At 42.9% G+C, this 22,250-nt stretch overlaps 1 protein-coding gene across 1 annotated transcript in view; it reads right to left on the bottom strand.

The window, feature by feature from the left end:
- Positions 1–22,250, bottom strand: part of Rasgrf2 (Ras protein specific guanine nucleotide releasing factor 2) — a 231,658-nt gene that overhangs the window by 24,527 nt on the left and 184,881 nt on the right. Inside the window, exons 18-19 of the mRNA XM_026394561.2 lie at positions 18,709–18,815; positions 922–1,034 (exon numbers count right to left, since the gene is read on the bottom strand). Coding sequence (XP_026250346.1) covers positions 922–1,034; positions 18,709–18,815 — 220 coding nt within the window. The remainder of the gene's footprint in view (positions 1–921; positions 1,035–18,708; positions 18,816–22,250) is intronic.

Here is a 22,250-nt window from a genome sequence, read left to right as displayed (position 1 = left end):
TTTTTTTTTTTTTTTTTTTTTTTTTTTTTTTTTTTTTTTTTTAAAAAAATATGCATTTTATTTTATTTTTTTTTTTTTTTTTTTTTTTTTTTTTTTTATTTTTTTTTTTTTTTTTTATTGGTCGTTCATAACATTACATAGTTCTTAATACATCATATTACACGGTTTGATTCAAGTGGATTATGAACTCCCGCTTTTACCCCGTATACAAATTGCTGTATCACATCAGTTACCCTTCCATTGATTGACATATTGCCTTTCTAGTGTCTGATGTATTCTGCTGTCTGTCCTATTGTCTACTATCCCCCCTCCCCTCCCCTGAAACTCCAGCCTTGATCCCATAGATGTGTGAGTTCATGCTCTACACAAACTCACATGGCTATACAACCCACCTGTTGTGGAAATCCTAAGCCAAAAAGGTGGCAGAAAATTGTCCTAGGACCAGTGGAATAAGCTAAAATAAAACATGTATCTACTCCGTGGTGGCTCATCCACAACACAGGTGCCCAAGGCTCCCCCGGAAACACCACCATTACACCCATAAGCAGGTGCTAACCCCCAAAGAGTTAGAACCCACAGAAAACTCTTTCTCTGCAACACCTTCTGGACTCACAAATAGGGATCCTCAAGGCTTCCTTCCTTTCAGGTTCGGGTCTACAGTGAACCATCTGCCCACACAAAGAAGAGCAACAGCACTCCACACGGGTTATGTCGCCCACCCACAGTCGCCCTGGGACAGCAGGCCCCGTACTTGTCCCCAAGAAGGAGAAGATGATAGGTAATACTTTACCAGTCAGGACACAATCCCTGCTGCCCCCAGGATTCTACGATTCATGCTTCTGGTTTGGCAGCATCTTATTTTCTATGAACATAGCACGAATCCGCCAATGTACTTCAGTCAGCGCCTGCGATTGCCTTTACCTCAGGATATTGGCTGTGGCTTTCCTTTCCTGGGGAAGAAGGTCTGGGTCTCGTAAGACTTCTTCTAGCAAATTTAGGACATTCATCTTTAGTTCATTGTTGAGTTCAAAATCCTATAAAATAAAATGAATCTTTTTAAATTTCAGTTTTGAAGGGTTTCGCTCTGTGGTGTTTGGCACCATTCCTCATGATAAGTCCTCTAGAAGCTAGGTATGGAGGTTAAAATGTAGGGACCCTGGAGTCCCCACCCCCACCTAACCCCAAAGATCCCCGCTGAAGTGGTTTGGGTTGGGGCACCTTGCTGGTATTTCTGAAGAGCTCCCCAGGGGATGCAAATGTGCAGCCCAAGGCTGAGAACCACAGCCCTTGGGACAGCGACTGAGACCCAACCCACTACCCTGGCCCTGTCTCTCCCCAGGGTCTCCAACACCTACTCAAACACAGCACACACGCACTTGCACTCACTATCCTAGACCTTAAAAACTCCCTCAGCTCCTCAGAAAGATATGTGCTTTCCTAGTCTGGAACACACTCCACATGGGTGCATCTTTCAGGCCTCAGAGGTAGTACACATTCTCCCTGGAATCTTCTTTAAATGACCCGGAGGGGTTGGGAGCTTTTCTTTTTTGCTCCCATGGAACATGTTACTTATAATTTATCATCATGCATTGTAAGATCAGCAGCTAAGACATAGCCGTAACTAAAAACAAACAAACAACAAAAAGAAACAAAAAGAAAAGAAAGAATTTGTTGTGAGAATTACATCTGTCATTTGGGTGATTACTGAATGAAGACAGGCTAAGGCTATCAATATCTGTATCTATGTCTGTATCCATCCAGATACGCTAAAGTTTAAAGAATAAATGATAAATGATACTCATAAGCCAACGGGGCTATGGCAAACAAACACAGGAGTGAGATGGAAGGGGCACTCCAATGGGCAGAGCTGCAACAATGTGAGCATCAAAGTAAATAATGAGAATGATGATAACCAAGTGAATAAAAAAGCCTGCAAACCCTTACTGAAACTTACAAAGATAAATTCATAAATAGATTATACACACACACACACACACACACACACACACGCACACATACCTAAAAGGGCAGAAGGTAAAACTATTCTTTATAATAGAATTCCAAGTAATAAATGCAAAGGAATAAAACACCATTTTCAACCAAATCAGTAATAACTGATTCTGGCGAGGACCATGAATGGATGCTAAAATGGCTGGATAAATGCACTGAGGAATAGAACTGAGAGTCTCAAGATCGCCCCAGAGGTCAATTATTAACTACAAAGGGATAGTCTGGCAGATTTTGCCTTAACCAAGAGATCAATGTTACCAACCCCAACTGTAGAACAGACTGATATTATGTGCCTACCGATGTAATGCTTAATATATCTTACATCACGTCCTTAGTGATATATTTCTACCAAAATATATAGTATTACAAATACAAAATACTTGGTATTTCTACCCAAAATGCATAATCTCAATCTAAATGTGAGCAAGCACTGACTGTATTTTTCAAAAATGTTACTGTCTTTAAAGATGAGGAAAAACTAAGGAACTATTGCTCTTAAAACGACATCAAAGTTCAATAGCTAAATGCAATGAGTGAACCTGGGTTAGACCTGGGGTCAAGGTAGAAACACTACTCAAAGGCAGGACTGTGACAACTGACAAAATTGAATTGGGACTTCACTAGCTGAGAGCATGTACCAATGTCAAAGTTTCCTGGATTTGATCATTTTGCTGTCAGCTATGTGCAAGTCGTGACTTGGTCATGTGGACTGGCAGAGGTGGGATGGAGAAAGAGAATAAATGTAAACGTATCAGTGAACAGCGATTCTTGATGTGTTGCAGTGTACGTGATTTATTTATTTATTTATTTACTTACTTATTTTTATTGGTTGTTCAAAACATTACAAATATGTAATTTTTTTCTGGCAATTTTTCTCTTGGTCTGAAATTGTTTAAGTTAAAATGTTGGGGAAAACTAAAAAGGTTGTGTTGTAGCTCTTGCCACAACTTTTATTAAACATATACTTATGAAGCATTGCCAGGTATCATACTGGGACCATGACATATTCAGGGATAAGTGAGCTCCGCATCTTGCACCCCAGGATCAGACTCTGATAGATGACTGTCTTCATATGTACAGGCATGACTGTTTATGTTCCCTCATATAAAATTTGCCATAGATATTATAATATGCTTATTATATAATTACATTATTATATTGACTAAATACAAGTTATTATAATTACAACATAATGTGAAGAAAAGTAATTTTGAAACACTGACATTCTGAATTCTTTTAAAAGGTGGGAGAGAACATTGCTAATTGCAATGAATCAGATTTTTAAAAACAGTGTAATTTTACTACATTTTGTAATTAGGGGCAAAATGTCCATAATTTCACAAATTGTAGACAACCCAAGAGTCTAACCTAATTTGAATTAAGTATTTTTGCATCTTAGTTTGATGGAAAACTAATGTTATTCTCAAAATTTCACTTTCATGCTGGGTATGGTGGTGCATGCCTATAATTTTGGAGACTTGGGAGGCTAAGACAGGAGGACCACAAGTTCAAAGCCAGCCTCAGCAACTTAGCAAGGCCCTAAACAATTTAGTGAGACCATGTTTCAAAATAAAAGATAAAATGGACTGGGTATGTGGCGCTGTGGTTAAGCACTCCTGGGTTCAATTTCTGGTTACCCATCCCCCCCCCAAAATTCACTTTCATGGTTTGATAATAGCATCAGAGAGTAAGAGACACCGGGGTGCAAGGGCAACATAAATGTTATTATCTCTTATCAATCTTAGGACTTTAGAAAATATGTTTTCCTACAATTTCACCTACTTATTGTTCAACAGCTTCTCACTATTAATTTTTCTTTTAAAATGTGTGCGAGGAGAAGAGGGAAGTATTTTGCTTCCAGTTTTTTGTTTGTTCCCCTCTTTCATTTTACAGTAAAGGAAATGGTGTTTGTAAACAGTTAAGGATCTCACCTGCTTCACCCTGTATGTACTACCAAAGGGTCTCTCAGCCATCAGGAGTCTATTTCCTTAATGAATATTTGATATATATTAGTGAGACAACCGAGTCCTCATGTAGCTATGTCGAGTCTCTAATGATGCAAATAATCTGATTATCATAAACGGCACGATTAGTGTGAAGGACATCAGGTTACTGTTCAGGCCTTGCTGAGGGCTAATTAGTGGTTTAATCAACAAGAATCATTGAGCACCTGCTGTGCCCCACACTGGGCTCCACAGGGGGAATGCTTCTAGGGCCCCAGGATGGCAAGTGTGTCAAAGTGTGAAAGGTCTTGTTAAGGAAAGCAGATTGTAATTTTATTATTCTGAGCTCTAGGAAGACTGGCCTGAGAGAGACCTTTGAAAGAGTTAGTGCAATCAACTGAGACACCATTTGAAGCATCATGAACAGATTACAGTTGAATATTTCCTCTGCTGCTGATACAGTTGATTAACACCAATTCTTTGATAGCTGAGAACAAAACATGAGAATTTTCTCTTCTGATGTCCCTTTCATTTTCACAGTTTTTTTGCAATGTACAAAGTAACCTCCCATATACTTTCAGTTCCTCTTCAGCAGAGCCAGTGTCAAACAAGACAGGGGCCATGATCTCACCCTCTCCCATAACAGGATCCATTGCAATTAGCCAAGATGTGACTCAGGAGCTCAGATTAGTTGAGTAGAGAGATAGCAGAGGTGGGAGTAGAACACAGATCTTCCATCTGACTCCTGTCACCTGGGCTTCCAAAACTGTCATGTGCAGGCATTGCTGGGGAACCTGGCTAAAATGCAGATTCTGATGCAGCACATTTGGAGCAAGGACTGAGATTCCCTGTTTCTTAGAAGCTTCCAGGTGGTGTTGATGCTGCTGGTCCAGGGACCAATTCTGTGTAGTAAGACTTTATACTGACTTTGTTTATTATGAAAAAAGTCATGTGAAAAAAGAAAAAAATAGAGGTAAAAAATAGCTGAATCCTCTGATGTACTACACAGAATGTATAATTATTCTTTTTCACACAAATACATGGAAAATACAGAATCAGTCATTCAAAAGTCCCTCTTAAAAATATAGTAGCTGCTTCTCAATAAAAAAGAATCTGAATCAGGAAAAAGACGCCTGCCCTATTTAAATTCAGAGATAAATTATTCATAATAAGTCTGGCTGACAGCCATTTCATAATTATCCAGAATGTAATTTTGGCTACGTTTCCCAGAGCCTGGTGTCAGGAGAGCAGAACGCTTTTTCAGAGGCAGCGTCGATGCCCACAAGGTGGCGCTCGCGGGCCGGCGGTGCTCGCGGGAACCTGGGCACCTCTGGAGCCGCTGGCCGGGTGCGCAGCCAGCAGAGCGCAGCGGGAAGGAGGCCTGCACGAGGGGGCCCCACTAAACTTTATGCACTAAGTGAAGGAACCTGAGGCACCCAAGAACCCGGAGGTAGTCGCTGAAGTTATTACAGCAACAATTTAATTTTGTTTTTATTTCCCAATTCATGAAACAATGGTGAAGAGACAGGATTGGAAAAAAGAAACTGCCCTGTTTTCAAAGGTGGAGAGCCCAGGAAATGTCAGCCATCTACATTTCCAACTCTTATAAAAAGGATAGAGAGCTCTCATCCTTTCAACGACAATTACTAAGTCAATAGATAAGGCTCTGGGGAAGAGGCAGAGACAAGTCCAGGTGGATGGGCAGATGAAGGAACCCTCAATCATGGAAACCTGGGGAACAGGCTTGAGGGGACACTATAACTATAGAGAGCCCTGGGGAACCTCAGGGGAGGGCGGGGCCTGGAAACTTTCTCTGGGAACTACTTGCAAACAGGCCACAGCTCCAGTAGAAAGCAGGACAAAACTGTCAAAGAAGGAAGGTGACACCCAGCAAATACTTAGGGGCAAGTTATCAACCGATGACATTAGAATCCTCTAGATTCTAGAGAGAGGCGCTGTTGTGAGCTGTGGCTGTTACCAAGTGATTAGGAAAGTTCAATTTTCCCTTAGGTTGGTGAGTAACTCCTGAGGTAATAGCTCACTGTTAACTGACTCTGAGAAACAATCCTGCAACATAGTAATCATCATTGTTCCCATTTTACATATGAGAAAGTCCAGATATTGAGACTAAGTGTTTTTTCCAAAGTCACACAAGTGGCAATTGGCATACCCAGAATTTGGACACAGACATTCTTGGCCCAAACCTGAGCTTTTAACTGCTGCACCACGAGACCCTTCCAGAAAAAAAAAAAAAAAAAAAAAAAGTGTCTATCAGTGCACTGCTAGTGTAGCAGGTGTGGGAAATGGTGGGCCAAAATGTCAAACACTGAGTAAGTCATCAGCTGTTTGAACTGTTTGTCACGGTACCCAGGGATCTTTAGACTTGGTTTCCAGTCGGAACAAAGTAGTTTACGTTAGTCAGACTTGATCCTACAACGGAAAAGTAATTTGTGATGCAATAACTCAGATTCTCCTGCACTTAAAAACTAATCCCTTTTGATAGCTTAGGTATTCTTGAAATTATATTCATATTTTTTCAGGATAGTAGGGTAATGATTTGGAATCTACCACATATGGCCAGGGTAACTCTAGGACATTGGGAAAATCTGATGCAATAAACACAGTTGGAAGATACAGAATTATGAGTGTAATTATCTCACTGTAATCAGAACAGTATATTCCTTACAGTAGCAGAGATTTTAAAAGGAAAGTGGAAATAGTAAAGAGTGGAGTAAATCGTCCCAAATAATTTTAAAGCCTGGAACAAAAGATTCATAAAGAAGAGGCTTAGGATGTATAGGCTCAAAAATAAGAAATTGGGTTTAACATGACTTTCAAGATAATGTTTTCTGTCTTCTTTGACTACACAGATGAAGAATTTAAATTGTGATATAGATTTAAGTTAGATTCAGTCCATTTTGCAAATTGGAAGCTGAGGCAAAGATGGTGAATGATTAGCTCAGGATATATGCAAATTAACCTTCAGGGGCCTGGGAGATACACCTCTAGACTCCTTATTTTTTAAAATTAATTTTTTTGTAGTTGTAGATGGACAGCGTGCCTTTATTTTATTTGTTTATTTTTTATGCAGTGCTAAGGCTCCAAGCCAGTGCCTCGCACATGGTAGGCAAGCACTCCACCACTGAGCTCTAGCCCCAGGCTCTAGATTCCTCATTTTAATGAACTAGAGTTCACAAGCCTTTAGGCCTGTGTGATTTTTCAGCTCTTTCAAGGAAAGGAACCTTTGTCTAGAACTGTAATTTTGAAATTCAATCCCAGGGGAGATTGTGCTGGCTAAAAACTAAGATGAGAGACCCCATAGGGCACTGCTCACCTTGTTCACCCCCATCACCTCTGGCCTGGAGTGTCCTCATCACCTAGGGCAACAGTGACTCTGTATCAGGGCTCTCACTGGAAGAGTAGAATGGCAGGTATTCCAGCATCTCCCATTGCCTGACTACAGAAATATCACAAAGGCCTCCTTGCTCACATTACGAAAAAGAACATCCTAAGTGAGAAACATAAGGAAGGGCAGTAAGTTTGGAACTAAGCCCTACAAAGCAATACTGGAGTGATTCTCAGCTTTTCAGTGCATGTTCAACACTTGCTAGTCATTAATTACTCATCATGATTTTGAACCTACAATGAGAAATAGAATATGTAGGAAACGTACACTGACAGTCATCTAGAACTTGTACTTCAGGTATTAAACTCCAGAGACTGTTAACCCCCCAATTTGGTAAGGGCAGTACCTTGTTCTTGGTAATACTTGTTGACTGAATGGGCAAAAGTCCATGAGGGGGGGTGCTCGAATTTGAGATGAGCTACCTAATTCTTAAGCTGGTAGTTTCAGAAATTAGCAGCTGTGGAGTAGGAGGCTGTAGGAGAAGGCACTGTGCAAAATATGGAAGATATGTTAAAACAAAAATAACTGGGAGGAGGCAAATGACAGAGAACACCACCAGTTCAGCAGGAAGGAAAACACCATCCAGAAAAACATTTATTCAATCATTTTCTGATGAATGACTGCATTTGAATGACTCACTAAAATGCAGCCTCTATTCCTGAACAGCTGTGCTTGTAAGAATTTTGAAATACTGCCCCACATCCCTGAAATCAGAGTGCTCCCAAGCTTACCTCTTCAAATCTCAAAAGGAAATCACCAGGTTAAAAAGCATGGATCGGGGGAAAAAAGAATTTTTCTAGAGACGGTGTTTTCCATTAGGTTTCTAGATAGGTCGTTAAGGTACATGATTCATGCTTTCAAGACAATGACAAAGACTCAAGGAAAAAAGAAGAGTCTGGAAGGGCCTTTTTTAATCCTGATATTTAAAATTTCCTTAAAGAATGCCACCTGTCAGTAAAATTATCTTTGAGTTTATCTCCAATAAAAACCTTCAGAAAAGTACTAGAAAGTGGTCTATCAAGGGGGAAAATATGTAGAAAGCTGGTAAACAAGTGTACATCATCCCTTTGTGTGGAGGAGATGCCCTCAGGCCTAGGAACGTGGTAGAAATAGCACTTTGACATTAATCCAGGAGAGACTTTATGCAGAGACTGGGAACTACAAGTTGGTGACCTCTGCGGGAAGAGAGAGGAGGAGAGGAGCACAAAGAGAAGGGCTGTGGGTGAGGCAGAATTGTGGGCCTTGAGCAAACTAGCACTCTCCAGGGTGAAGCTGGCTCTTGGCATCCTGAGCAGCTTGGTAATGGTGAGAGCACCTGCCCAGGCCACCAAGATGGCAATGGTGAAACCCGGTGCAGGGCCTTGCCACTGTCCCGCTGACTAGGACATGGCTGTGTGCCATGGTTATGATGGATGCCAGATGCATCAGAACACTCTCACCGAGGTCGGAACTGGTAGATGCACAACAGTTCCATGTGGAACTTCTCCACCATTTCTCTGTCAACAAAATCCATCCACAAAAGGTTAAAGAATCCCACTAGTTCTACATGGGAAATGCAGTTTCTTTCTTGGCACCTCACAGAAACTGAAAATAAATTCCATCGAAAACAATGGCTTCTTAAATGCTTAAATCTAGTTCACTCTGACTTAATAAATCCTGTTGTAAATGTCTCACCAAGTAATAAGAAAAGCTTGGAAAGCTTAAGGGGGATTTAAAGAGTACAACAAGAGAAATGTATAAAAGATAAGAAAAAAAAAAAACTTTGGTAAGTGGTTAAAGGAACTAGGATTTTCTTTCTTGGTTAGTTGGTTGTCTGGACCAGATGAAAAGAGACAATGAAAATAGATCTTCAGGATTACAAAAAGTAAGATTTATACTTACCAGATAACAGTTTATATTCCCCTCTAACAAACAGTTCAGTTGTGCATAATAACCCCAATCTTGCCAATTTTTACAAGAGGAATCTAGCAAGCTGACATTGGAATGCAGACTCTTACTCGGGGTTCCAGAGTTCTTTCCCCTAAGATTCCTTTTTTGATCTGGGAATCTTTGAAGAACTCGAAGGAAATGTTATGCCCAAGGCATCTGCTGGGAGGGAAGCAGAAGAGGGTAGACATCAGGAGAATACCTGGTAGGACCAGGAGCTGCAGTGGTGAAGACAGGTATCAGCCTATGAGGCCAGAAGATTGAAAGTTGCTGTCCTAGTTAATCCTCTGTCATTTGGCTGCCACAGTGGCAAACCTAAGTTTGTTTACCTGGTAAGTATCTGGGATCTTTTAACTGAGATACACAAAGCTCCACAGGAAACGGTGAGAGCAACCAGAAGTGAAGGAGCACTGATTAATAAGGGTGGGATCAACATCTAAAGTGCATGGCCATTGATCATCTTCCAATTCAGAGACTGCAGAAGACCATTTGCAAGATTAAAGTGGTAGGCAACTAATTTTTCACTAAAAATAAATATTTGATAGCTGCCAGCATCTCATGTTCAGACTAAATTTTATCTTGTTCCCACTGACTGAAGGGAGCCTCATGATACTTTGGGGTCCCCAAGCAGGGACAGCCTCTAATCCACCTGTTAGGGTGGAGTATCTGGGGTTTTGAGGCCTCAAGAAGAGCAGGGGTGGCCTGACCTTTACCATGGACAGCTCTAGCAGTACCACCTGGCTTGCTCCAGAGTCTGTAGCAGCATCTGAGTTGAGAGGGGCTACGGCAATTATCAGAAGGGACACTGTGAGTGCTCTGCCCCACGCCAGTCTTTAGTAGATAAAATCCTGTGTTGAAGCAACACAAAATAGATTCAGGCATGAAAGTAACATTTTAGGGAAAGATTTAGAAACAGAGTGGGAATACATTGGCAGTGTTCACATGTGATATTCTCACTATTCTGAATCAGAAATGGATTTTTACACATCATGTCTTGAGCTCTCTGTACCCCAAGAGTTGGCTGGCAAAATGGAGAGGCTGTGCAATTGATTAGGAACTGTGAGCACAAATTGTGCAGCCAGGTAGCACAGGATTGAAACTCAGCACTGTCCTTGGCTGTCCACATCATCTCAGGGAAACCACTAAGTTTCTCTGAGTCTCAATTTCCCCATCTGCAAAACCTGGATCATGACAATATTTGCCTTCCTCCCTCAGAGACTGCATAAAACCATTTGCAAGATGAAAGTGGTAGGCCACTAATTTTTCATTAAAATAAATACTTCATAGCTGCCAGCATTTCATGTTCAGACCAGATTTTATCTTCTTGTTCCCATTATGCCCCACTGGCTGAGATCAGGCCCCGGAGCCTCATGGTATTTTGGGTACCACCTCTGGTCAGGAATAAAGTACATACCACTTGAAAACTGCCTATAATAGTGCATGACACCAAGTAAGTCATACAATATTTATTCAATTTTTAAAAATTAGGAGTCTTTCATTCAGAATGCCTCCTCAGAAAAGAAACCACCTCAGTGAAGAATAGGTTCTCAAGTCATTTATAAAGCCAGGCATGGTGGTGTTCAGCCATAATTCCAGCTACTCCAGAGGCTGATAAAAAAGAATGGCAAGTTCAAAGCCAGCCTGGACAACTGGAGAGACCCTACCTCAAACTAAAATAAAAAGGGCTGGGGATGTAGCTCAGAGGTAGAGCACCACTGAATTCACTCCCCAGTACTAAATGAATAAATAAATAACCAAGTCACCTGTGAAAGACCACAACACACATATCCTAACTAAAAAACATCAAACCTTGGCTGGCTCATAGATTATTCTATATGATCCAGTGGTTCTTCCTCATATCTCGGGGCACTAGAGACACATCTCCCTTGGAAATCCCTGCTTCCAGCAGTGGCGAACACTTGTGGGGAAGGACTGTAAAGTCCTGAATGTCTCAAGAGATGCCCAAACACAGCAGAGTTCTGATACCCAGAGAGGCATTCTTTGTTCTGCAAACAGCTCAAAGTTGGGCACCCATACACTGGGCTTCCTTGCAAGAGAAAGAGAAGACCCACTGCTCAGGATCTGGGACTGGGCGGGGTGTGAGGATGGAAAAGTACCTATGGCAGGTGGGCAGAAGCAGGGCACCGACAGGAGGGGGCTGAGCCCGAGGACAGGACAGAGCTGGCAGCTGGCCAAGAGCAGTCAGGGGAGGTGACAGGAGCTGCCTTTTCAGGAGTGCCTTGTTTCTTACACATTTCATTCTCCCACCCACACCAAGAGCCTTGTGCTGCACTTGTCCTGGTACAACCTCTGTTTCAGATTTGAAACAAAGAAGACATCTGAACTCTGGGCTCTAATGTGACACTGGATTCTGTGCTTTGCTAAGCAATGCCAAGAAATAAAAAGAAGCTCCTGGCAACTGTCAAAATAAGAAACAAAAGAGGGGAACTGTGTCAACTCACACTTTGGCCCCTCTGAGCCCCAAGATCCTTGAACACACTAAGTACAGGCCATCACACTGGCGCCCACTCTCCCACCCCTCCGTCCACAGGGCGTGTTCCCACCTTACCACTGACCCTGGCTGAAGGCTCCAAGCCCAACCATGGGAATAAGGAGCTCATTAGCTCTCTCTCTTCCTGGGAAAGAGCCATCCTGTCTTTGAGATGTGTAGCTCCAACACCAACGTTAAGTGGAAGTGCTTCTTCCACAAAGGTGCCCTCTCCTGTAGGCTCAATGGAACTGTCCTCGAGCCCACCTCATCTGTCTGCTGTAACAGAGGGACCAGGTATTGCAGGAGAATCCAAGGAACTTAGTTCTGGGGGCTGGGGCTGATTTCCTATGGAACTCTGAGGGATTTAGAACTGGTATTTAAAACTGTGACCATTAGTCATATGTAACTTTAAATTAAAATTTTAGTTCTTCAGCTACGATGGCTTTCAAGGAATCATCCAGATGTGCCTGGAGGCTACTGTACTGGAAAGGACAGATAAAGACTATCTCCGCCATCTCAAAAATTCCAACTGGGCAGTGCCCACTTTCAGAAGCCCTCCAAGACTTAACCAGGTCATATAGCTCCGTGGTAGAGCACCACTCACCTCAATCCCCAGTACAAAATAAATAAATAAATATATGATCAAGTCACCTATGAAAGACCACAAAGTACAACTAAAACAACATCAAACCTTGGGACAACATTTTGCCTGCCTGAAGGTCTGGGTTTGGACTAGAGAGAACTTTCTTTCCACCAAGAGCAGCCATCTGCACCTCCTTGAGCATCCATCTCTAATGGCTACTCCCTACACTTCACCTCATGGAATCCTCCCAGTCACTTGAATGAATAAGTGGTATCATCCCCACTTTTATAGAAGAAGAAATGGAAGCCTGGAGGAGCTAAGTAGTTTGCTCAGCCACACAAACAATAAATTCCAGAGCAGGGATTCTAGTGCATCCCCTAACTCCACACTCACTTTGACAGCAGGTTCCCAAGCTCCATCCAGCTCTGAGATTCTTGCTACATGACAGCAGCAGACTTGAGTTCACCCCCTATCCCATGTGGTTTGGGGAGATATAAGAGCTTTCACCTCAGCCATAAGTCCACAGATGGGAATTGCAAGAATTGCTAAATCCTGACTGATCCCTCAGACTACGTTTATGTGTTAATTGTGGTCAAGAAGTGATAAAGAATACATATTTTATCAGAAGACTGATAGGTACAATCTGTGTGTGTTTATAGAATAAAATATATCTAAAACATAATAGGAAAGGGGTGTACACATGTAAAAAGTATCAAAGCAATGTTAAAGGTAAAAGAAGAAACTGGTGGAAATGAACATGATCTAGCAGATAGTTCATCTTGAATATATGAAGGGATATATAATGTCAATGACACAAAACGAAAATGATTAGAAAACTGGGCAATGCTCAGGAAGAGAAGCATTTTCTTGGCAGGCCCCTCTGGGGTACTAGAATGGCCCACATCTTGAGCTGGATGGGAGCCATATGGGTTAGTATTCAGGGCACTGATCTATATAGTTCAGCTTAGTGCCTTTATGTGAAGTATGTGAATATATCAATAGAAATGCAAAGAAGCATGCAAAGTTTAAAACACATATTCAAGAGCTCTTTATTATCAGCTAAGTACCTATCTCTGTGTTTGCCACAAAGGGAATGCAAAGGAACGAGAGTTAGAAATACAACAGATGAGCTATTTTGATGTAGTTTGTAAAACTGTGCTCCCAAGGGAACCTATACTCACTGTATCAAAAACAATAATGAAATCATCTAACAGTATTACTACTTCTTGCCATTCCCATTAAACTGGTCTATGGGCCATCCTTTCCCATCCTGTTGGTCTGGGCAGGTATGTTAAAGTCTTCCAGGCCCTTTCAGTTACAAGAATGGTCTTATTTCAACAAAACATGTGGTCTGGTATGTTAATCAAAACTTCAATTCGTTTCAAACAAGATGAGTACTTCTGCCCTCGCCTGGCCTATTTCAAGTCCAGAAGCTGCATGGGAAGCCCCATCTGCTCTCTCCACCACCTTTTCCACTTGCTGGCCATGGCTTTGGACCCTTCGGTTGAGACCCAGGGGAAAGAGCCAAGTCTGCCAAAATGATGCAGGTGGAACCTGACCTGAGCTCCTCCTGGATGTGACAGCAGGACAGTGGCTGGCCTGCCTCTTGTGGGGCACTTGGGTGGGATTTTTGAAGACCTCTCTCCAAGGGCATTTCAGGCCAGCTCCCCTGACCCAGGCAATGTCTATCCTCCTGTGAGTCACTCATAACTCCACCAAGTCCCACGCTGTCAGGGGCCCATTTCACCCAGGCCTTTTTGATGGGGTTGTCCTCTTGGCAAGAAATCAGACCCCTCACTCCTGGTTCCTGCAGATCCACCTGGATCACAGTGTTCCGTAGTGGTCCCTGGGCATTCACCTCTCTTCCCTTTGCCTCCCAAACCCTTTTCACATTTACACAGGTCAGGCTAGCTGGGTGGTTTCCTTGAAGCATCTCTCCTGTAGCTTGATGTAAGAGGGAGGTATCTCTTCCCCCTCCCCGTGGTGGGAGGGAAATGACACAGACAACTCTTTCTGGAAATCACCCTCTCTGACGGCTCCTGCTTCAGTGTGCTACAGGTGGATGATCACAACTGCTGGCAGAATTCAAGAGTTCATCACTAGTTCTGCTGAGGTGGTCCAGAAACACCCTTAAGAACCATATAGGCTTTTGCCACCTATTGCACCTCCTTCTGAACCTTTGGTTCCTGCCAGCAAGTCTGAGGCAATGAGAAGAATTAGATTTAACCACCTGTCACACAAGTAATGACAGTAAGTGTGACGTTGAAAGCAGCCATCTTTGTCATAACCGGAAGCTTGCTGAGTTCAGAGTCCACATGGACCTTGCTCACTCACACCCTTCCCAGTGCTCAGTGCTTATTAGAGGTGCTCAGTTCTTATTAGTGGATGAGGGAAGTGAGAATACAGAAAAGGGAATAGCAAGTTTCTCCTCCATAAATTCCTTTGGAAAAGAGATTTTTTTATGTAAGTGGGTCATTCTTGTCTGATGTCATGCTTTACAAGCATTCTCCCAAGCCCATGATGAACAAAATGTATGACTGCTGCCTTCTTGGCCACTTGTCATTCAGACAGTGCCCAGAGCTGGAGAAAGCCAAATGCAACCTGCAGAAAAAGCTACAAGCTCCTTCAGAGTCACTCCCTGGCCTACAAAACCCCTCAAGTAGGTGGTCAGAGCATCTCTTCAGAATGGGAGACCAAAGAGGCAACTCAAGAATGTAAAAATTGCTACAGACTGTACCTACAAGACCTGTGCCAAACAACCATGGCTCTGAGCGACTGTAACCTGCCTGGAGGCCCCTCACCCATCTGTCCAGAGAAGACAAAAGCAACCACAGGAACATCTGATTAAAAGCTCTGTGGGCTCTAACACCTGCAGAGAGCTGGAAATTGTGCAATTGCCATACGAGGCATCCCACCAGAAAGAGCTGGAGAAGTGTGTGTGAGCCTCATGAAAACATTTATTCTATTATGGATGTCTCTGCTTGGCCTGGCTTCCAGGTCCATTTGTGGTTACAGTCTGTTGTGGCTGACTTTGGAAACTTTATAAAGGCCAGAGAATGATCTCCTGGAGAGAATGAACAAGAGCAGTGTTGAAATGTAAACTCCATTTGACAACTATTTACCAGGCATCTGCCACATGCCCAGCATGCAGAACTAGGAGGAAGGATATATGATGATGAATGAGTGAGAGAAGAATGTCTGCGAGGCATGCTCATGGGCTAGTAGCAGGGAGATGAAAAGTGCTTCTCTCCTGTCCTTAAATGGAAGACATATCTACACTGCACTTTATGCTTAATTCAACACTGTCTTTAATTTTCATCACACCCCTGGGGGAGGTGAAGCAGGGATGGCTGTTCTCATTTTCAAAAGAGAAAACTCACATCCAGAGAGGCCAGGAGACCAGCTCAGGGTCCGCAAGGGAGAGGGAGGCAGAGTTGCAGTAAGAACACGGGGACCCCTGACTCTGGGATGCTCTTCTGTGGATCCAGACAAGGCATGTGGGACCACAATGGTGAGCTTGCTGGAGGTCTGCGAGGTCAGAGCCCACACTTATATCTCCCCCTGAACAGAAATGGCTTGCGTGTTGTCCGCAGTCAGTCAGAGGAGGAGGTAGGCACACCATGGAGCCTCCAGAAGCAGGAGCCAAGAGCCGCTTACATTCACCAAGCTAGTACCAACAGCCTGCCTTGATTTGCTCAAACTGTGCACTTTGGAGGCCCAGAAACTACCAGGCAGACAGAAGTGACCCCATAAAGGGAAGAAAGGAAACCTGGACTCTCAAGTCAGTAGAAAATGGAGTTGTCAATAAGCTGAATCGCAACAGAAATCTCCTGCGTGTTGTCATGTACTTGGACAGGAAGTGCCGCAGTCTGGCTGGGCACAAATCACGAGCCACTGAAGCAGGAACAAACTTTATTTGTGAACTCCACCAGCACGCTCCACACACGCTCCCGGGAATTCCCCCCAAACGCCATGCGGCTCCCCCAGGAACCAGCAACCGGAAAAATCCCTCCTCTGGCACTTTCCCAACCAATGGGAACTCTCCGGGAATCCCGCGAGAGCTCAAGCGGAGCTCAACGGGAACTCCACCAGAACTCAAAAGTCATCATCTTAATGGCTCACTAGCGTCACCTCTCAACCACTCCTCCTTCTGGCAAAAATGCCATGCGTCATCCCTCAACAAGGAAGGATGATTGAGAATTCCATCCTGTGGCCCTCAACAAGGAAGGATGATTGAGAATTCATGGGAAAGGAAGGTGACAGGAGATGGATGTGCTGAGTTCAGATGAGGGCATGGGAACCAACCATAGATAAAGTCCCTCATCTGCATGAGGGAAGGTGTCAAGACAAATGAGCTCATGGTGAGGATGCTCCCAGGCACCTCAGTCAACTGGAGAGCCAGGGTCTGTGTTTCATGCAGTGGTCATGTCAGAAGAAAAGACTGAAAACACTTGAGCTATCTCTACCTCTGACATGACACCATTCACATATGCCCATGACGTGAGTCAGAGGAACTGGCATCCCAGTGTGGCCCCTGGGATTAGAGGCAGAAGAGCTTGTCTGTGCACTAGCACAGCTGATGTCATTTTGGCCACAAACATTCCAGAACTTCTCTCCCCATCTGTGAATTCTCTGTACCAGAAATAAAATAATCCCAGCATACTGTCATTTGCTCTGTGGTACTTTTGTAGCCAGTATTAAAGTTACATGTGAAATGTGAGGGATTCCTGATTGAAATGATTAGATAAGGAGGACACTGGGGACTGATAAAAGGACAGCAAGTCTAGAGAGTTCTTAAGGAAAGATCTGAAGAGAGGAGGGCAACTAAGACTAGGTACATCCAGACTCTGACCTCTACTGGTGACCAGGTGAGTCTTGGCATGAATTTGCCATGGGCCAAACTAAGGCCCAGGAAGAGAACCTGTTCAGCCTTGTAGATTGAAGTTACTTGGCATCCCAGAAGTCACCATGGGCCCCAGCGATTAGATGCCAAGACCCTGAGTTAAAAAGCCACCAAGGAACAGATGACAATCAGACAGGACAGGACCCTCAGTATCTCATGATTTACCTGCAACCAGGCAACACAGATTTACAAATGGCTCCCTGAAATTACAGAGAAGAGAAGTTACGTGTTTTTAATGAGCCTAAGGATGAGGGTTGAACCCAGGGGCAATTAACCACTGAACCACATTCCCAGCTCTTTTTAGTATTTTATTTAGAGACAGGGTCTCAGTGAGTTGCTTAGTGCCTTGCTTTTGCTGCAGCTAGCTTTGAACTCTCAATCCTCCTGCCTCAGCCTCCCAAGCTGCAGGGATTACAGGCATATGCCACTGGGCCTGGCTCTATTTTAAAGACATTTTATCAACTTATTGTTGCTGAGGCCCAAATTCCACTTTTCTCAGTAAATTCTGTTACCACAGGGATTTCAGGAGCTTGTGTCCCAGAATGAGCTTCCTGAGTGGACTGTCATTACCCACCGGGGCCTCTGAGAATACAGACCCAGGTACTGCTTCCCTCTTTCCCTCCTGGGTGTGATTCTCATTAGCTGACTCAGCTCATACATTCCACGGGTCCTGGTCTGAGTCCTGCGGGGCCCCATCCTCTCTTTCCCACTATGTCGTTGCAGATTGTCAGCCAGCCCCGTGTCCAGGAGGACCTGCCCAGTGTTGGCAGTGAGTAAGAAAATCACTACGTGTGCCTCAAGCCAATGAGGGACGGTGGGGCCTGGATTTATTTTACAAAAGGGGTATAAATTCTACAAACCTGCATTGAAAACATAGACAAGTAAGTGGGTGTCCTATCAGTGTGGCAATTTAAAAGAGAGTACTAAGAACCAAAAGATCAAAGGACATGAGGCAAATATCTCTTGAATCAGGCTGATAAAACTCCCTGACCCGATGCCAGAGCCTCTCAGGCACCTAAGTGTCATCTACCTTAAGGGATACCTGCAGTTTACCTCCAGGTACCAGATGTTCCCTTCTGGGAGTGAGGGGCGGCACTGTAGCATGACTCCACTTATAGAGGAGACTCTGGGAAGGGTATTCCCAGGTGGCCCAGTGCAGTGGCCCTTCCATAGGTGGGGCACAGGCACGGTGCGTGCTGTTGCCTGGGAGATGAGGGAAGAGGGGAGCCCTGCTTCACCCTGATTTGTAGAGATGGAACAGTAGATGTTGGCAAAAGATATGTCTGCTCCCATCCACACGTCTACCCTATTTCTTCCTTTCCTAGTTTCCAATTTCGAGGTTTCAAACTCTAACTGCAAAGAATCAAGAGATGCTTTACATGTGAATGGACTTAAAAAATTTAAGCATAAAGTTCTTGAGTGTCATTACCCAAACTCCTGAATTACCTGTGCATGCTTTGAGACCCAGTGACGGAGGACATTCAGGACTCTGTTGGTGGCTGTTCTCCGTATGATAAACTCTTTGTCACATGTTCTCTCAGTGTTGTTAAACCCTGAGGAGGAAAAGAAGCACATGCTGTCGTTAGAGCCAAGCCCCTGGGACTTGGAAAAGGTCACTTATTTTAGGACATTGGTTAATAAAACTACAAAGAGGTTCATCTTGGCAGAGAGGTGCTAGAGGCTCCAGACTCGTGAATTCTGCTCACCTATTATACTCTGAGTAGCACATCCACCACTACGGAGTCACAGGCGCAATTATGTGAATAATGTGCACCTATTTATTAAAGGCCACTGATGAAAGCTAATGCTGCTCTAATGACATTTCCATTTATGCCTGTCTTGTTCTATACTACAAAGCCAAGAAGGAATATTAACAAAAGACTTTGAGCCAGCATTAATTTGTACTTTTGCCCTAAAGCAATTACATAACCAATAACATTTTGCATATTTGTAAATGAAGAAATCCATATCTTGGCTTGTAGATGATGCAAATACTTTGTTGTGCAACCATATATTGATTGACAAGCAGTAGAGGAGAGGGTTTAAGAACATGTATTTCCAAATGACTAAACATGTAGATTTCAAAAATCTGTGAGAGGTGATGAATCTGTTACTTTTGATTTAATCATTCCACAATATAAACATATACCAAAGCATCACATCATACCCCATAGATGTATAATATATACAACTATTATTTGTCAATTAATAATAATGTAATTTCTTTTAAAAAGACAGGCTGTCTGGGTTCAAATCACTTTTTTCCACCCTAGCAAATTACATCATTTCTCTAGAGACCAGTTCTTCAAGACTCTCATGAGATTATAAGTACCCATTTCATGAATTGTTGTAGGATTATGTTTGGTAACACATGTTAAACATTTAGAATGGCAGTGGCAAGACTTAAGTAAATGCTAGCTATTATTACAATTCCATATTTGGTCCAGTGTCTTTTATTATTATTTTTTTGTGTCACTATGGATGAAACCCAGTGCCTCACATATGTTAGGCAAGTGCTCTACCATTGAGCTACCTCCCCAGACCTGGTCCAGGGTCTGAGTCTTCTCTGTGCCAGCTTATGTCTCTATCTATCTTATGTCTCTATCTTTCATTATCAGGAAACCATTTTAATACTTCCCCACTGACTCCCTATTTTAAAGATTCTGACATCCAGACATAATTATGTCATACAATTCCTTTAAAATTAATATTTCTGCTGGGCACCACGGTGCAGACCTATAACCTAGTAGCTCAGAAGGCTGAGACCGGAGGATAGTGAATTTCAGGCCAGCCTCAGCAACTTAGTGAGACCCTGTCTCAAAGTAAAAAAATTTTTAAAAGGCTGGGGATGTGGCTCAGTGGTTAAGTACCCCTGGGGTCAATCCCCAACACTGCAAATAATAATAATAAAGAGTTGTCTATACTCAGTGATAGTTACTGGGATTCTCCCTCTACAACTTACTCCAAGCATCTAACCCCATCTCACCACCAAGACAGCTCCCATTAAAGATATCAATAGACCTCCATGTCCCCATATCCAAGGGGTCATCTTTAATCTCTCCCTAGTTTCATCCAGCTCTGCTACTCATACAGTCACCTTTAAGCAAGTTGCTCACATATTTGTATCCCCATGTCTCTTCTCTGAGTTCCAGACCCTATTTCCAATTCCTTTTGATACTTTCCCTCTTGGATGTTTCAAACACACCTCAAACTCCATATGTTCAAAAGGAAAAATCCATGGCCTTTCCACCAACTTTAAGCTCTTTATCTGGGTAAGGAAGCACCACCATTCATCCAGTTAGCCTGAATTTTGTAATGTTTCTCCTCTCATCTCTCCATTGCTTCCTAATAATTTTAACTGTTCAGTACATCTCAGATCTACCCATTCTTTTCCTATTTCCACAGTCAAAATCGGGGTTGTGCTACCAGCAGCTCTCATTTGTTCCTCTGTAATAGCACCCCAGCTGGTCTCCAATCTCACTCTTGCCTCCTCAAATCTGTTTTCCTCACTGGAGTCAGAAAGACCTTTTCAAAGAGCAAAGGCAATTATATAACCAATGGCATTTTGAATATTTGTAGATGGATGAGCCCATATCTTGGCTTGCAGAGGATACAAATACTTGATTGTGCATTCATATATGGACTAGCACTATAGGGTAGTATTTAAGAATGTGTACTTCAAAATTACTAGAAGTACAGATTTCAAAGGATTCCAATCTTTAAGGCCTTTGGGTGTTTCCTTAACACAGAAGGTCTTTCGTGGTCTGGTCCTCTCTCTTCTCAGCTTTTCTGGAGCAATATTCTTCTATTTCCACATCCATCTCCCCATCCATATTTTAATTCAACATGACGAGAGGGCCTTTGTACATATTGTCCTCTACCTGGAACAATTATTGAGTCCATTTTTACTCAGTGAAAGTCACTCAGTCTTGCTCCTTTTTACTTCCCCAGATAAGCCCTTCTGGGCCATGACATATCTCATAATGTGATATACATTTGATTTTTGACATGTATTACATTAGTAGTTTTATACTTAGATATGTGATTATCTGATCAATATTTGTGTCCTCCATGAAGAAAGAGATCTGGTATGATTTTGCTGAGCAGAGCACCTGCCTGGCACATAGCAAATGCTGCACACAATATATATTTGCTAAAGGAACGAATAAAAGCCTGGATGGTAAGAACTTAATTTTATTCAATGAGACATGAATATGAGGATGATTGAGTGAATGACTGAAAGAACAGTCCTCAGAGCTTATGAGTGAGACAGGAAAAAAAAAAAGTCTATAAGCTACTAAAGGGCAGAGGGCCCTTCTCTCCAGTGTTCTTTGAATGTAGACAGGCATCTTCTGCCGGCCCACCAGCAAATTTTTAAGTTCTAGCAGAGAATGGTGATGATGTGCTCTTGGCAGGATAGATAGCTCTAAATTAAAATCTTTCTTTATTGAAAACTTAGAAATCCTAATAAAATATAAGAAATATCCTAAATGGAAAGCTGAGTTCTCAAGAAAGTAAGGGATTCTTCAGGGTCAAACACACAGTGTGATCTGGAAACCACGACGGCTGTTTGTCAGTTATGGTGACTTGGGATGGGAATTAAAACATCCATGTGGTCAGGGGAAGAAACCCCAGGATCTGCATGAGGAATAAGTAGCAGGATAAGAACTAAGGCAGCCACATAAAGACAGACTCTCGAAGAACTACCCTTGTTTGAAAGAGTGAACCAGGAAAAATCATTTTATTTACAAATGGGACAATTAAGAAACTTGTCTGGGGCTGGGGACGTAGTTCAGTGTGGGTCCCCACACCGCCACTCCCCAAAAGAAAGCAACGTGTGAGCCTTGCCTGGATTTTAGCAGGGGTAGGGAAACGCCTCCCTGAGAACTCATCACAGCAGGCACGCCTCAGACAGGAGTGATGCTCATACTGAGCCACCACTGTGCAATTTTTCCTCCTGGATGAGAAGTCAACATGAAGGACCCAGC

This window comes from Urocitellus parryii, chromosome 1 (genome assembly GCF_045843805.1).
Source record: "Urocitellus parryii isolate mUroPar1 chromosome 1, mUroPar1.hap1, whole genome shotgun sequence".
Taxonomy (NCBI): domain Eukaryota; kingdom Metazoa; phylum Chordata; class Mammalia; order Rodentia; family Sciuridae; genus Urocitellus; species Urocitellus parryii.
Note: the sequence above shows the minus strand (reverse complement) of the source record. Positions and strands in the feature narration are given on the sequence as shown.